The sequence below is a fragment of the Oncorhynchus clarkii genome, unplaced genomic scaffold (genome assembly GCF_045791955.1).
Source record: "Oncorhynchus clarkii lewisi isolate Uvic-CL-2024 unplaced genomic scaffold, UVic_Ocla_1.0 unplaced_contig_11086_pilon_pilon, whole genome shotgun sequence".
In the NCBI taxonomy this organism is placed as follows: Eukaryota; Metazoa; Chordata; class Actinopteri; order Salmoniformes; family Salmonidae; genus Oncorhynchus; species Oncorhynchus clarkii.
In genome coordinates, this window is record NW_027260825.1 from 56,630 (window position 1) to 70,109 (window position 13,480).

A 13,480-nucleotide genomic window follows, 5' to 3' on the forward strand; every position below is an offset into this window, starting at 1 on the left:
TTTTGTTTTCATGGCCATGGTTGTCAACTGTACCACAGGAATAGAATATAAAACACAGTGGATAGATGTTGTGGTGGCAGCTGTTGAGAAGTACTTGGGTGTATAATATTTTACTGCAGAGTTACAAGGCGTTTTGAACGATAATATCCCGTCCTCCCAGTCTGCTGGCCTGGTGTTGAATCAGAGGGCCAAAGTAGTGGAATAATTCTAACGTTTTAATAGGTGTAGGGTTAGCTGGTTGGGCATTTTTTTCAAAGTGTAATGATTTCATTCTACAGAATAGTACTACAAAATAGTAAGCTGATAAACAGACAAATTAGTAGGTGGCGACATGCACTTATAACAATTGTATGCGAAGCGCTAGAATACCAAAGAAGAAGACGGCCGTTTCCTTTTCAACAGCCCTTGAATGGTTGAAGTCTTGACTTCGACCACGGTTGCATTGCTGTAAATGGACACTGAAGACGTCGGATTGAACATACATTGGGTTTTACTGGTTCACTTGCACGGATAGTGCTGCTGTAATCAGTCTGGTATTTTATAGGCTTGCCTCACTGGGCCTTAGAGAATTACAACTATCTGGACTCTCGGAGAGGACGTTGTTCCAACAGACTCTCGGGTGGAGTTAGACGATAACAGACATCAGTATTCTTGGCAAATAGGGTGTTGAACGTTTTATTGACTTTAATAGATCAGGTAAAATCTTATCCAGGATCTTTCTAAACTAAGATTAGCCTACATCAGAAACTTATTTGTCACCACTTAAGTTTTGATATTGTTAAGGACATCTGATCGCTCTGATCTGGCTGTTTTTTATCTGAATTCTGCAACAAAGAAAGTAACTGTAGGCTAGCTACAGATTTACTGTCAAGTTTTTATTTGTAGAAACGCTGAAGAAAGAATAGCTTCAATGATGGATCGGGTAAGTTTAGTTTACTTGTATTAACAGTATGCCTACTGTGGTGTATAACATGTCTAGTTATCATCTTTGATCTTCCATACCCATTAGTTTCATTTGAACAACCGGACAAAATAAACAATGGTAGCAATAAAACCCAGGGAATGTTGTCCTTCAGCAAAGTAGCCTACTAGCCTAAAGCGCACACATTGATACAAGACAATGCGCAACGAGCAGGTAAAGTCAGAACCATGGAGAAATAATGAGGCTAAGCTACACCTTGCAGTAGCGGTAAAATCACCAGGAAGCCAAGGCAGAAAAAATAGCCGTATTTCAACCTGCGTGTTGTGATAATTGCGTTGTTTGCTCTATAACCTTTTAGTTAATATGCATTGACAAGACAGTGGCAGAATAAATTAAACCACACCTTTTGTTCAGTCATACATTTTGCATGTAACAAAGTTACATGACCTTATGCATGGTCAAGCCAGTTAATGTTTCCGACATTTTAGAAATACTAAATAACTATTGATTTATTTATCGCAAGTCGCAAAGAAAACGGGCTGCCTCCACTATTCCAGCATTACCTCAGGTGCACATTTCCGTTCATTTAAGAACCAATGATGTGCTTCCTTTTTGTGGCATTTCTGATACGAATTTATTTTCAGCTTCATCTCAGAGTTCTAGCCTGGTCAGCATCTCTGTTGCTTGGCAACTATACAGCTGCTATTAGCTAAAGTTAGCTTGTTTGTCCAAAGTCCAGCAGCTAGCCTCTGTAGCTAGCTAACAGGCAATGAAAGGTGTAATTGTTTCTGAAAGGTTTGTTAAAAAATTGACTAAAGTTACCTAACAGACAAGAACAGCTGACGATAGCTAGTTCATGTCCAAACGGCAGTCCTACATTTTTCCACAAAACATAATTAGCTAGCTAACGTTACATCAGTTAAAAACAACATTGTCACGCTGTTACCTTACAATGCATTACAATGAACTTTTGCAACTTGTAATTATTCTAATCAAAAGGAGAGACTTTTAGATTTCTACAAAACCATCCAACTTTATTATTAATTACGGCAGTAATGGAGCGTTAAGGGTCACCAGATGGTGTAGAGCAAAAAGCCCAAATAAGCAGGGTTAGGTTACTACTTTTTATAGTCCTCCTGAGTCCTCATAAGTAACAGATTTGTGAAATTATACAAGGGTACAGACAGTAACAGACAGCAAGATTTACATGGCGCCAGATGTCTGTCTCTAGGTCATTTACTGCTTGTTTATACAGAAATTATAATACAACATTGGACACTAGATCCTTCCCTCAACAGATGAAAGCGTCCATTTGCGATGTGGAAGAGAAACTGGAGGGAGAGTTCCCCTGGCCCTGGCAGACCAGCATTTCACACAGACACTAATCATGCAGTGGAATGTAGTTTAGGTTTTATCACCAAGGCATTGTAAATAAACTGCCAGCATTAAGCCTCAGAGGCTCCTCTCAGGCAACAGACAGTGTGAAAGTACTAATTGAAGAATATTCTAATAAAAGGTCATTTGAATAACAATGTTGTAATTTATACCAAACACTAGCTAGCTATGACATCGCCGAAGTCAAGGATCGGTAGGATAGCCAGTTTTAGGAGGGCATGTTTGGTGGCGTGAATAGGAAGCCGAATCTAGATTTAATTTTGGATTGGAAATGTTTAATATGAGTCTGGAAGTAAAGTTTACAGTCTAGCCAGACACCTAGGTGTTTGTAGTTGTCCACATATTCTAAGTCAGAACCGTCCAGAGTAGTGATGCTAGTCGGGCGGATGAACAGTTGAAGAGCATGCATTTAGCTTTACTAGCGTTTAAGAGCAGTTGGAGGCCACGGAAGGAGTGTTGTATGGCATTGAAGCTCGTTTGGAGGTTTGTTAACACAGTCAGTTCTTGAAAAGATGTACGTAGAAAACAACGGCACAAGATGGCAGCTTCAGCAAGTCCCATTACTTTGTTTGTACCGATCCTCACGTTGAGAGCATAGCAGGAGGTACACAGTCTTGTGGCCTTAGAGCTTGTGTTATTTGTTTATGTAACAGTAAAGACTTTACGCCCTCGCCCCGACCTGGGCGCGAACCAGGGACGCTCTGCACACGTCAACAGTCACCCTTCGAAGCATCGTGACCCATCGCTCCACAAAAGCCGCGGCCCTTGCAGAGCAAGGGGAACCACTACTTCAAGGTCTCAGAGCAAGTGACGTCACCGATTGAAACGCCACTAGCGCGCACCACCACTAACTAGCTAGCCATTTCACATCGGCTACATTTAGAAGGGACAAATGTATATAGAATGTTGTCGTCTGCGTAGAGGTGGATCAGGGAATCACCCGCAGCAAGAATGACATCATTGATATATGCAGAGAAGAGAGTCAGCCCGAGAATTGAACCATGTGGTACCCCCATAGAGACTGCCAGAGGTCTAGACAACAGGCCCTCCGTTTTGACACACTGAACTATCTGAGAAGTAGTTGGTGAACCAGGCGAGGCAGTCATATGAGAAACCAAGACTGTTGAGTCTGCCGATAAGAATACGGGGTACGCAACACAAGCTCACAGAATGGGACCGCCGAGTACTGAAGCGCGTAGCACGTAAAAATCGTTTGTCCTCAGTTCCAACATTTCATACTAAACTGCCTTTGGATGCAATGTCAGCATAATAACTGTTGGTCGGGAGTTTCATGAAATTGGTTTCCATAGCTGAGCAGCAGCACACAAGCCTAAGATCACCATGCGCAATGCGAAGCGTCGGCTGGAGCGGTGTAAGGCTCGCCGCCGACGGACAAATCTGGGTTTGGTGGATGCCAGGAGAATGCTACCTGCCCCAATGCATAGTGCCAACTGTAAAGTTTGGTGGAGGAGGAATAATTGTCTGGGACTGTTTTTCATGGTTCGGGCTAGGCCCCTTAGTTCCAGTGAAGGGAATTCTTAACGCTATAGCATACAATGACATTCTGCCCTTCCAACTTTGTGGTAACAGTTTGGGGAAGGCCCTTTCCTGTTTCCGCATGACAATGCTCCTGTGCACAAAGTGAGGTCAATACAGAAATGTTTTGTCGAGATTGGTGTGGAAGAACTTCACTGGCCCGCACAGAGCCCTGTCCTCAACCCCATCAAACACCTTTGGGATGAATTAGAATCCAGACCCCGAGCCAGGCCTAAACGGCCAACATCAATGCCCAACCTCACTAATGTTCGTGGCTGAATTGAAGCAAGTCCCAACAGCAATGCGCCAACATCTAGTGGAAAGCCTTCCCAGCAGAGTGGAGGCTGTTATAGCAGCAAAAGGGGGACCAACTCCATATTAATGCCTGTGATTTTGTTAAGAGTTGTTCGACGAGCAGGTGTCCCTATACCTTTGGTCATGTAGTGTATTATGGGATAGTCGTGTAAATGCAACACAGGGACACTGAAAGTCAATCTTAAAAGAATCATTGTTTATTATCAGCATGCTGGAGAGGTCAGTCAAACTTAAAGTATAAAGTACCGTTCTGAAGGTATCTCCCTCAGGGCAGTACCACTACATCTCTTATAGACTGGTTACAGACAGGTTACATAGTTCATAGGGTTGGTTCTGGCACGTGTCTGGGGTTTGTTCTGGCATGTCTGGCACCGCCTCCTGTCGTAACTTATAGAACTTATTCTGGGCCTTCTGACAGATGGTCCTGAGGAGGGGGTCATGTTGCCCCTCTTCATATCTTGACCAAGTACAGGCAGGAACCAAGGATTATTAGACAAGATGAACATTTTCAAGGCTGCTCTTCACATAACATTTTCCATCACAGGACATAGAGACATTATGTGGATGGAATATTTACTATATCTGTAGAATACATAGGATCGAATAGTGTGTGTGTATGTGTATGTATATGTATATGTATGTATATATATATATATATATATACAGTGCCTTGCGAAAGTATTCGGCCCCCTTGAACTTTGTGACCTTTTGCCACATTTCAGGCTTCAAACATAAAGATATAAAACTGTATTTTTTTGTGAAGAATCAACAACAAGTGGGACACAATCATGAAGTGGAACGACATTTATTGGATATTTCAAACTTTTTTAACAAATCAAAAACTGAAAAATTGGGCGTGCAAAATTATTCAGCCCCCTTAAGTTAATACCTTGTAGCGCCACCTTTTGCTGCGATTACAGCTGTAAGTCGCTTGGGGTATGTCTCTATCAGTTTTGCACATCGAGAGACTGACATTTTTTCCCATTCCTCCTTGCAAAACAGCTCGAGCTCAGTGAGGTTGGATGGAGAGCATTTGTGAACAGCAGTTTTCAGTTCTTTCCACAGATTCTCAATTGGATTCAGGTCTGGACTTTGACTTGGCCATTCTAACACCTGGATATGTTAATTTTTGAACCATTCCATTGTAGATTTTGCTTTATGTTTTGGATCATTGTCTTGTTGGAAGACAAATCTCCGTCCCAGTCTCAGGTCTTTTGCAGACTCCATCAGGGTTTCTTCCAGAATGGTCCTGTATTTGGCTCCATCCATCTTCCCATCAATTTTAACCATCTTCCCTGTCCCTGCTGAAGAAAAGCAGGCCCAAACCATGATGCTGCCACCACCATGTTTGACAGTGGGGATGGTGTGTTCAGCTGTGTTGCTTTTATGCCAAACATAACGTTTTGCATTTTTGCCAAAAAGTTAAATTTTGGTTTCATCTGACCAGAGCACCTTCTTCCACATGTTTGGTGTGTCTCCCAGGTGGCTTGTGGCAAACTTTAAATGACACTTTTTATGGATATCTTTAAGAAATGTCTTTCTTCTTGCCACTCTTCCATAAAGGCCAGATTTGTGCAAAATACGACTGATTGTTGTCCTATGGACAGAGTCTCCCACCTCAGCTGTAGATCTCTGCAGTTCATCCAGAGTGATCATGGGCCTCTTGGCTGCATCTCTGATCAGTCTTCTCCTTGTATGAGCTGAAAGTTTAGAGGGACGGCCAGGTCTTGGTAGATTTGCAGTGGTCTGATACTCCTTCCATTTCAATATTATCGCTTGCACAGTGCTCCTTGGGATGTTTAAAGCTTGGGAAATCTTTTTGTATCCAAATCCGGCTTTAAACTTCTTCACAACAGTTTCTCGGACTTGCCTGGTGTGTTCCTTGTTCTTCATGATGCTCTCTGCGCTTTTAACGGACCTCTGAGACTATCACAGTGCAGGTGCATTTATACGGAGACTTGATTACACACAGGTGGATTGTATTTATCATCATTAGTCATTTAGGTCAACATTGGATCATTCAGAGATCCTCACTGAACTTCTGGAGAGAGTTTGCTGCACTGAAAGTAAAGGGGCTGAATAATTTTGCACGCCCAATTTTTCAGTTTTTGATTTGTTAAAAAAGTTTGAAATATCCAATAAATGTCGTTCCACTTCATGATTGTGTCCCACTTGTTGTTGATTCTTCACAAAACAATACAGTTTTATATCTTTATGTTTGAAGCCTGAAATGTGGCAAAAGGTCGCAAAGTTCAAGGGGGCCGAATACTTTCGCAAGGCACTGTATATATATATATATATATATAGAAATAATTGAATAGCATGGCCTTGACTAGAATACAGTATATACAGGAATAGTTGAATAGCATGGCCTTGACTAGAATACAGCATATACATATGAAGTGGGTAACAGTATGTAAACATTATTCAAGTGACCAGTGTTCCATGTCTATGTACATAGGGTAGCACAACCGGGTGGTAGTCAGCTAGTGACAAAGTTCAGGGCAGGGTACTGGGTGGACACCGGCTAGTGATGGCTTTTGTCATGATGTTGCCCTCTTTGGGTACAGCAAGCCCCATCCCCCTGCCTGCCTCCTTCAACTAGGCTGCTATGGTCAGAGAAGTCGTAAATTCCTCAAAGATATTATCTCCTCATGGCCACAGTATAGAGAGAGTGAATTTTCATAGAAAACAAAGGAATTTCTTCCACCTCACAGAACTTGAGGTCCAAACAACATTTATGTTCTGGAGAAGGTATAAAAGATCGGTGAAGAATCCAGCTACGAACTGGTCCATAATGGTACAATTTTGTGGGGCTCATGGGAGACGGTGCGGCCACATTACCATAACACTGTTTATATAATAGCCTCAGATATGAGGTTTACATCTAATTGTTGTATAAGATGAATGAGTGAGGATGATACTGTTTATAAAATTGTGTAATGTGATTTTGTACTTTTTATTGAAGGAAACTCCAATTCCCTTTGGAGTTTAACTAAATCAGAGGACCGCCCATGAGCCCAGTTAGGGTCGGGCATCCTGGGACAGCCCTTTTCTGCAATTCCGAATAAAACCCCAACTTCGAGAAATTCTCAGTAGACCATGTTTTTCTCAATCACGAGAGGACAAAAAGGTTGCAGACAGGGAGAGGGGGATGGGGCTTGCTGTTCCCAAAGAGGGCAACGTCATGACAGTTGGATATTTGTCAACGGCCATTCCAGTGGTGTGGAGCTTGGGGTGGGTGAGGGGCTAATGCCCCCCAAACCCTGATTATATAAATGTATAGGATAACATAACTCTGCAACGCTTTAGGCTAGAAACAAACTGTAAAAGGCAACAGAAAGCGGTGGCTCTATTCATCATGGGGATAACTCTATAAATTGACATTCATTTAATTCAGGGTGGAAGGTAAAACCAAATAATTGATGGATTTAGCTCTAAATACTACATCATAATGAGCAGCAGTAGTTCAGGTGTTTTGCTTTTTCCTCTGGTTATTACGACAAATCACGGTTTCGCAGGTGTTGGCGTTGGCCAACATTTTGGAAAGGGGAGGGGACATTCGGCCCATATCTTGAGAGGGTGGAGCTCTTCCTTCTAGCATCTTTTAAGCTCTCATCCTAACACGTATGAACTCAGAACTAAATCGTGCGGCTGACCAATTTCACGAGACATTAGTTCTGGGTTAACCAAGATTGGCTCAGGGGTGAAAAACTTGTTCAACTCCAATGAATACTCAAAGGTTCTGAACATAAGACAGGAGGCATTACAAGTGTACTACTTCCATTTAGAAAAATTAGAAGTGTTATACGTTTTTACATTTGTAAAAAAATCTACCACTAACATTGTGATTGAAGTGTAAAGTAGTGAACGATTACACACTTCAGGAGAAAGAAGGTATTATAAAGTAATCAAATGTTTGGTCTAATGATATTCTATGTACAATACTTCTGTGGTCACCAGGACAGAGCTAGTCCGTCCCCCTCCAACCTGCCGGAGTCCCCTGGTCACAACTCTCCTGGTAGCTTCTTACTGCTGGATCTGAAGAGGGTGTTTGTGCGGCTGGTCGACTGCAGGAAAACACCAGGGCAGAGTGGAGCTGTGAGAGAAGGACACAAGGAGGGAGATTTGATATCATCAAGTAAGAACAATGGGGGGTGTGGATGAGACCACAATATGATTCTGTAATTTCTGTTAATTGATTGATAAACAGTAAACACTCAGTGGCTAGTAAATTGTCGATCCAGTTTCGTGAACGGAGGGGGGTGTACTTAATAAACGGGCCACTCCACTGAGTGTATATTGATGATCAGGGCCACTAATTGTAAGGTTGCTGGTTAGAATCTCTAAACCGACTAGGTGAAAAATCTGTCCATGTACCCTTGAGCAAGGTACTTAACCCTAATTGCTGCTGTAATTCTCTCTGGATAAGAGCGTCTGCGAAATAACAAACGTATTTATTCACACATATTTCCAAAACCTAAATATTCAATGTCTTTCACAGGGGACACCCCTAACTCTCGTTCTCTCAGTGGGAGGGGCTTATCATCTGGGGAGCCTCAGCCACACGATGTTGCTGAAGAGACAGAGAAGACTCTCTCCAAATCAGAACATCTCAAGAAACCCCAGCAGAGACGTACAGGGAAGAAACCTCACCACTGCTGCTCTAACTGTGGGAAGAATTTCACAAGCCGAAGTGGCTACATTATTCACCAGCGGATTCACACCGGAAAGAAACCGTACTGCTGCTCTCAGTGTGGGAAGAGTTTCACTGCTTCTCAAACCTTAAAATATCATCTGAGAATTCATTCAGGGGAGAGGCCTTACCCCTGCCTTGATTGTGGGAAAAGCTTTGCTTATTTGGGCGCCCTAAACATACACAAGCTAACACACACTGGAGTGAAGCCTTATAGCTGTGATCAATGTGGGAAGAGTTTCAGTCAGTCTGGCCACCTGACAACACACCAACTAACACACACTGGAGTGAAGCCTTTTAGCTGTGATCAGTGTGGGAAGAGCTTTGCTCTAACTTCCTCCCTGACTAGACACCAGCGTACACACACTGGAGAGAAACCTTATGTCTGTCTATGTGGGAAGAGCTTTGCTGTAGCTTCCAATCTGACTACACACCAGCGAACACACACCAGAGATAAGCCTTATAGTTGTTATCAGTGTGGAAAGAGCTTTGCTTCTTCAGAAACACTAACTATACACCAGCGCATACACACAGCAAAGAAACCTTTTTGCTGTGGTCAGTGTGGGAAGAGCTTTGCTGTAGCTTTCTCCCTGATTATACACCAGCGAACACACACTGGCGAGAAGCCTTACAGCTGTGATCAGTGTGGCAAGAGATTCAGTCAATCCGTACACCTGAATACACACCAGCGAACACACACTGGAGAGAAACCTTATACCTGTGATCAGTGTGGGAAGAGCTTCAGTCAATCAGGGAACCTAAATTCACACCAGCAAACACACACTGGAGAGAAACCTTAGATGTGTGGAAAGCATTGTTCATTTAGGGCCTATGTGGAAAAACACCAGAAAATTAAAAATGTACGATCTTTGTCCACATGTGCAGTTGCAAACCGTAGTCTGGCTTTTTATGGCGGTTTTGGAGCAGTGGCTTCTTCCTTGCTGAGCGGTCTTTCAGGTTCAGAAGCTTTTAAAGCCATGTCAATTTTCTGGAATTTTCCAACCTGTTTAACGGCGCAGTCAACCTGTTTAAAAGGCACAGTGTATATAAACTTCTGACCCACTGGAATTGTGATAGTGAATTATTAGTGAAATAAGCTGTAAACAAATGTTGGAAAAATTATGTGTCATACACAAAGTAAATGTCCTAACTGACTTGCCAAACTATAGTTTGTTAACAAGAAATGTGTGGAGTGGTTGAAAAACGATGGCTCCAACCTAAGTGTATGTAAACTTCCGACTTCAACTGTAGATGCAGTAAAGAAGTCAATCAAACTCGAGCAAAACAATGGAATTGCCATGGAAATATGTGGGAGAAAAGGCCATGGGGGGAATAATCCTGAATCTCTTCATTGCCCCCCAGCAAAATTATCCTACGTTTAGACTATTCTTTATATGTGTATGTCACAATATATTGAGGTACAAATCAGAGTATAATGCTTGTATGTCAACCCCAACCAGCAAATGTTAATTTCATATTCCCCAATCAACTGCATTACAGTTAAAAATGATTGACTACCACCACCACAGATGCTAGCTATGCTAACCGGAGTAAGCATTTAGAAGTCACTTAAACTTTTAAACGTTATCCTGCAAAAACAGCCAAATATATCCAAATTGGACTTAAGTAACCACATTGTGAGCCTGTTACAATACATATAGTGCATTCGGTAAGTATTCAGACCCAGTGATGACCCCAAATTAGTTGATTGTTTGGTTGTCAGGCTGTTGGTTTTAGTCAAGTAGGAACGTGTGTGTGTGAGACAAACATACATTTTCGGATCAAGCATGAATATGCTTTTAGTCTAGGCCTCCAATAGATTAGTTACCTGAGATGGGCTTTTAGTCTAGGCCTCCAATAGATTAGTTACCTGAGATGGGCTTTTAGTCTAGGCCTCCAATAGATTAGTTACCTGAGATGGGCTTTTAGTCTAGGCCTCCAATAGATTAGTTACCTGAGATGGGCTTTTAGTCTAGGCCTCCAATAGATTAGTTACCTGAGATGGGCGCAAATATATATATGCTCCTCCCAAATGTTGTAACAATGTGGAGGGCTCTTTAGCTCCGCGTTGACGGTACATCCTGTAGAAAATAAACTCACTTCTTGCACTGTTTCGCGAAGTGCAAGTAGTATGAATTCCCTGACTTCTACTGAGGCCTTATCACCATAAATGCTGCATGGCCAATGCAGATGTCGGATTGACCATAGAGCGCCCAGATGCACAATGTGCTTCTCTCTCCAAAACGCTCTCTCTCCTGCCAATTTGTGCACATTCATTGTTTCATAACTTCATTGTGTGAATTGTTTGCGTTTGATATCACTTCCCCATTACATATCACCAGTAGTGCATTCAAACGTTAATTCCTAATCTACAATGTTTGTTACTTTGGTTACAGTAATTTATGTTAATGCATTCAATATAATTATTCCAGTATTATTGTCGGAGTCGACACGTTGTTTGCAGACCGCACAACCTATGCTGCACTTGAGAGAAACAAGTTTTGGTTGATTTCATTCCATTTATGAGTTAGTCTTTTGTTTGGAGCCTCCTGTCAATGTTGAGTAAGGACCCACATGCATAGAAGTAGGCCTATAGGCTACCTGGCCTGCGGGCAAATGTACATAAATGTGCCCATTTGGAGATATGATAGTATTTCTGGTTGGCTTAACGCACCATCACTAATGACCTGCGGAGCTTCTCAAAGAAAATGTTGTCTTCTTCACCTCAAAACAGCAAGCAACCAAAGTCTGTTTTTACATCCATTGAGAATTGCAATAGTTAATCATTGTATTTGGAAAATCTTTCCAGCTCTCTCACTTTAAATAACCAGTGTGAAAAGATAAAATGCCATGCTCTGATCTAGTGGAAATGTCATCATAACAGGCCTGCCTACCTGATCACTTCTTATCAGTGCTTGACTTGGACTGAAACAGGTTCTGGTACTCATGCTGGTGCTGTTTATATTTTGGTGCAGAAGCTCTACAATACTTTTGAGCTAATATTCTACAAGACTAACAGAAGCTCAAGCATTAGAACATTTTGAGGTGCCGGTACTCAGCTCCATTGAGCTCCTGCCGAAGTTTCTTATCCCTTGTGCAAATGACCTACAGCTGTGTCTAGCCAGAGCTCATTGGAACAGGAAACTGAGGGTTCATCTCATCTTTTTCTTCATGTTGCAAGTTCGCTAGCATAAGCTTCGAGCCGGACCCAAGTTAATAGTTGATATAAGTTCGTTGCAGACAGGCCATATGTCGCCAATGTGATTCATAGGATATTTTTTTTATTTTTTAAATCAGGATATTTTCTACCTGCAGGCTGCAATGTTTATTTGTTGGCTTTATGTAGGCTATTTTTACATAGTTGGCAATTGCAATAGAAGTTACTTTTTAGGTTTGTACCATTTATTAAGATTTGGCTAGGTTTGATTAACCACATGACAAATGTGCATATGAAAACCATAACTGGCACGCAGATCGGTAGAAATGGTAAGATATATTGGCATTCCACATGAGAAAGGTTGCCAAGTCCTCCTGTAGCCCATTACTGGCAACTTCAGGAGAGTAATGGCAGAATCGGAGAAAGCCAGCAGGAGCGGGAGGAGAATAGTTGGATCGGGTACGTTTTTTTGTCTAGATCTCTGGCGCCCTCGAGGCATTTGCCTTATTTCATCAAACCGTAAGCTTAAAATCATCAGATAAGCTCAGCGCATATAGTTGATTTTATTAAAACACATTGGGTGTGTCTATATGTAGAAAAATACACTTTGAAACATTTAGATCAATCAGTTGGTCAAAATAACAGATTAATTTAGGTCTACAGATTTTTTTTGTCGGGATAGCCCTAGTCTGAATACTTTCCAGATGCTGTAAATCATGCCGATTTGACGAATATCCACTTTGTTAGATCAGATTTGTTGAACGGTCTTCATTCCATTGACTCCTTTACTGCATCTATACTATGCAGCTCTGATCTAGGAGCAGGTTTCCCCTGTGTCCATGCACACATTGTGATCTAAAGCGATAAATGTTATATATTATATTGATTAAAAGTCACCTTGTCTGAGAGCGATTTACATGTCTTGCCAGGGTAAGCCTACACGAAACACAGCCCTTATTTTAAGTGTTTCTAAAATCTCCTATGGGAAAATGTAATGGTGGAAAAACTATTGGAACCATTTCCCTGCTTGACCACTAGGTTTTATGGGTGTTATGACACGTCCACTGTGGGCCTCTAAAGCATGACATGGTAATGGTATCTTTTTATAGGCACAAATGTTGCCATGATTCGTAGGAAAAATACATTTGGGGTAAGGGGGAGGAGGGGGGGGACGTTTTGGGATATTTGCCAAAAATAAAAGGTCTGTGGGATACGTTTTGTTCTATGAGAGTCTTCATCAGCTAATGTAACTTTGAATTTTGAAGGATTTATGTAATAAATAAATATTGTAATTCTTTAAGGTCATTAACTGACTGATACTATCTCATAGAACAAAACCTATAAGTTCCCCATAGGACTTATTTTCTGCATTTATTCCAAAAACCCTATTCTTTCTCTAATGCACCGACTACTGCGGAAGTTGCATTGTTATAAATGCTGCATGGACACTGCAGACGTC

General features: G+C 41.7%; 1 protein-coding gene across 2 annotated transcripts; it reads left to right on the forward strand.

Moving 5' to 3' along the window:
* The first annotated feature begins 441 nt into the window (after positions 1-441).
* LOC139401816 (zinc finger protein 180-like) lies at positions 442-11,595 on the forward strand. Of its 2 annotated transcripts, XM_071145790.1 has the most exons (4): positions 442-696; positions 886-922; positions 8,132-8,309; positions 8,673-10,027. In XM_071145790.1, exons 2-4 carry the CDS (start codon positions 911-913, stop codon positions 9,662-9,664), a joined length of 1,182 nt encoding a protein of 393 aa, XP_071001891.1. In that variant the 5' UTR covers positions 442-696; positions 886-910; the 3' UTR covers positions 9,665-10,027. The 2 variants fall into 2 exon arrangements, with proteins under 2 accessions (XP_071001891.1, XP_071001890.1); XM_071145789.1 differs by having other exon boundaries at positions 445-922; positions 8,673-11,595.
* The last annotated feature ends 1,885 nt before the right edge of the window (positions 11,596-13,480 follow it).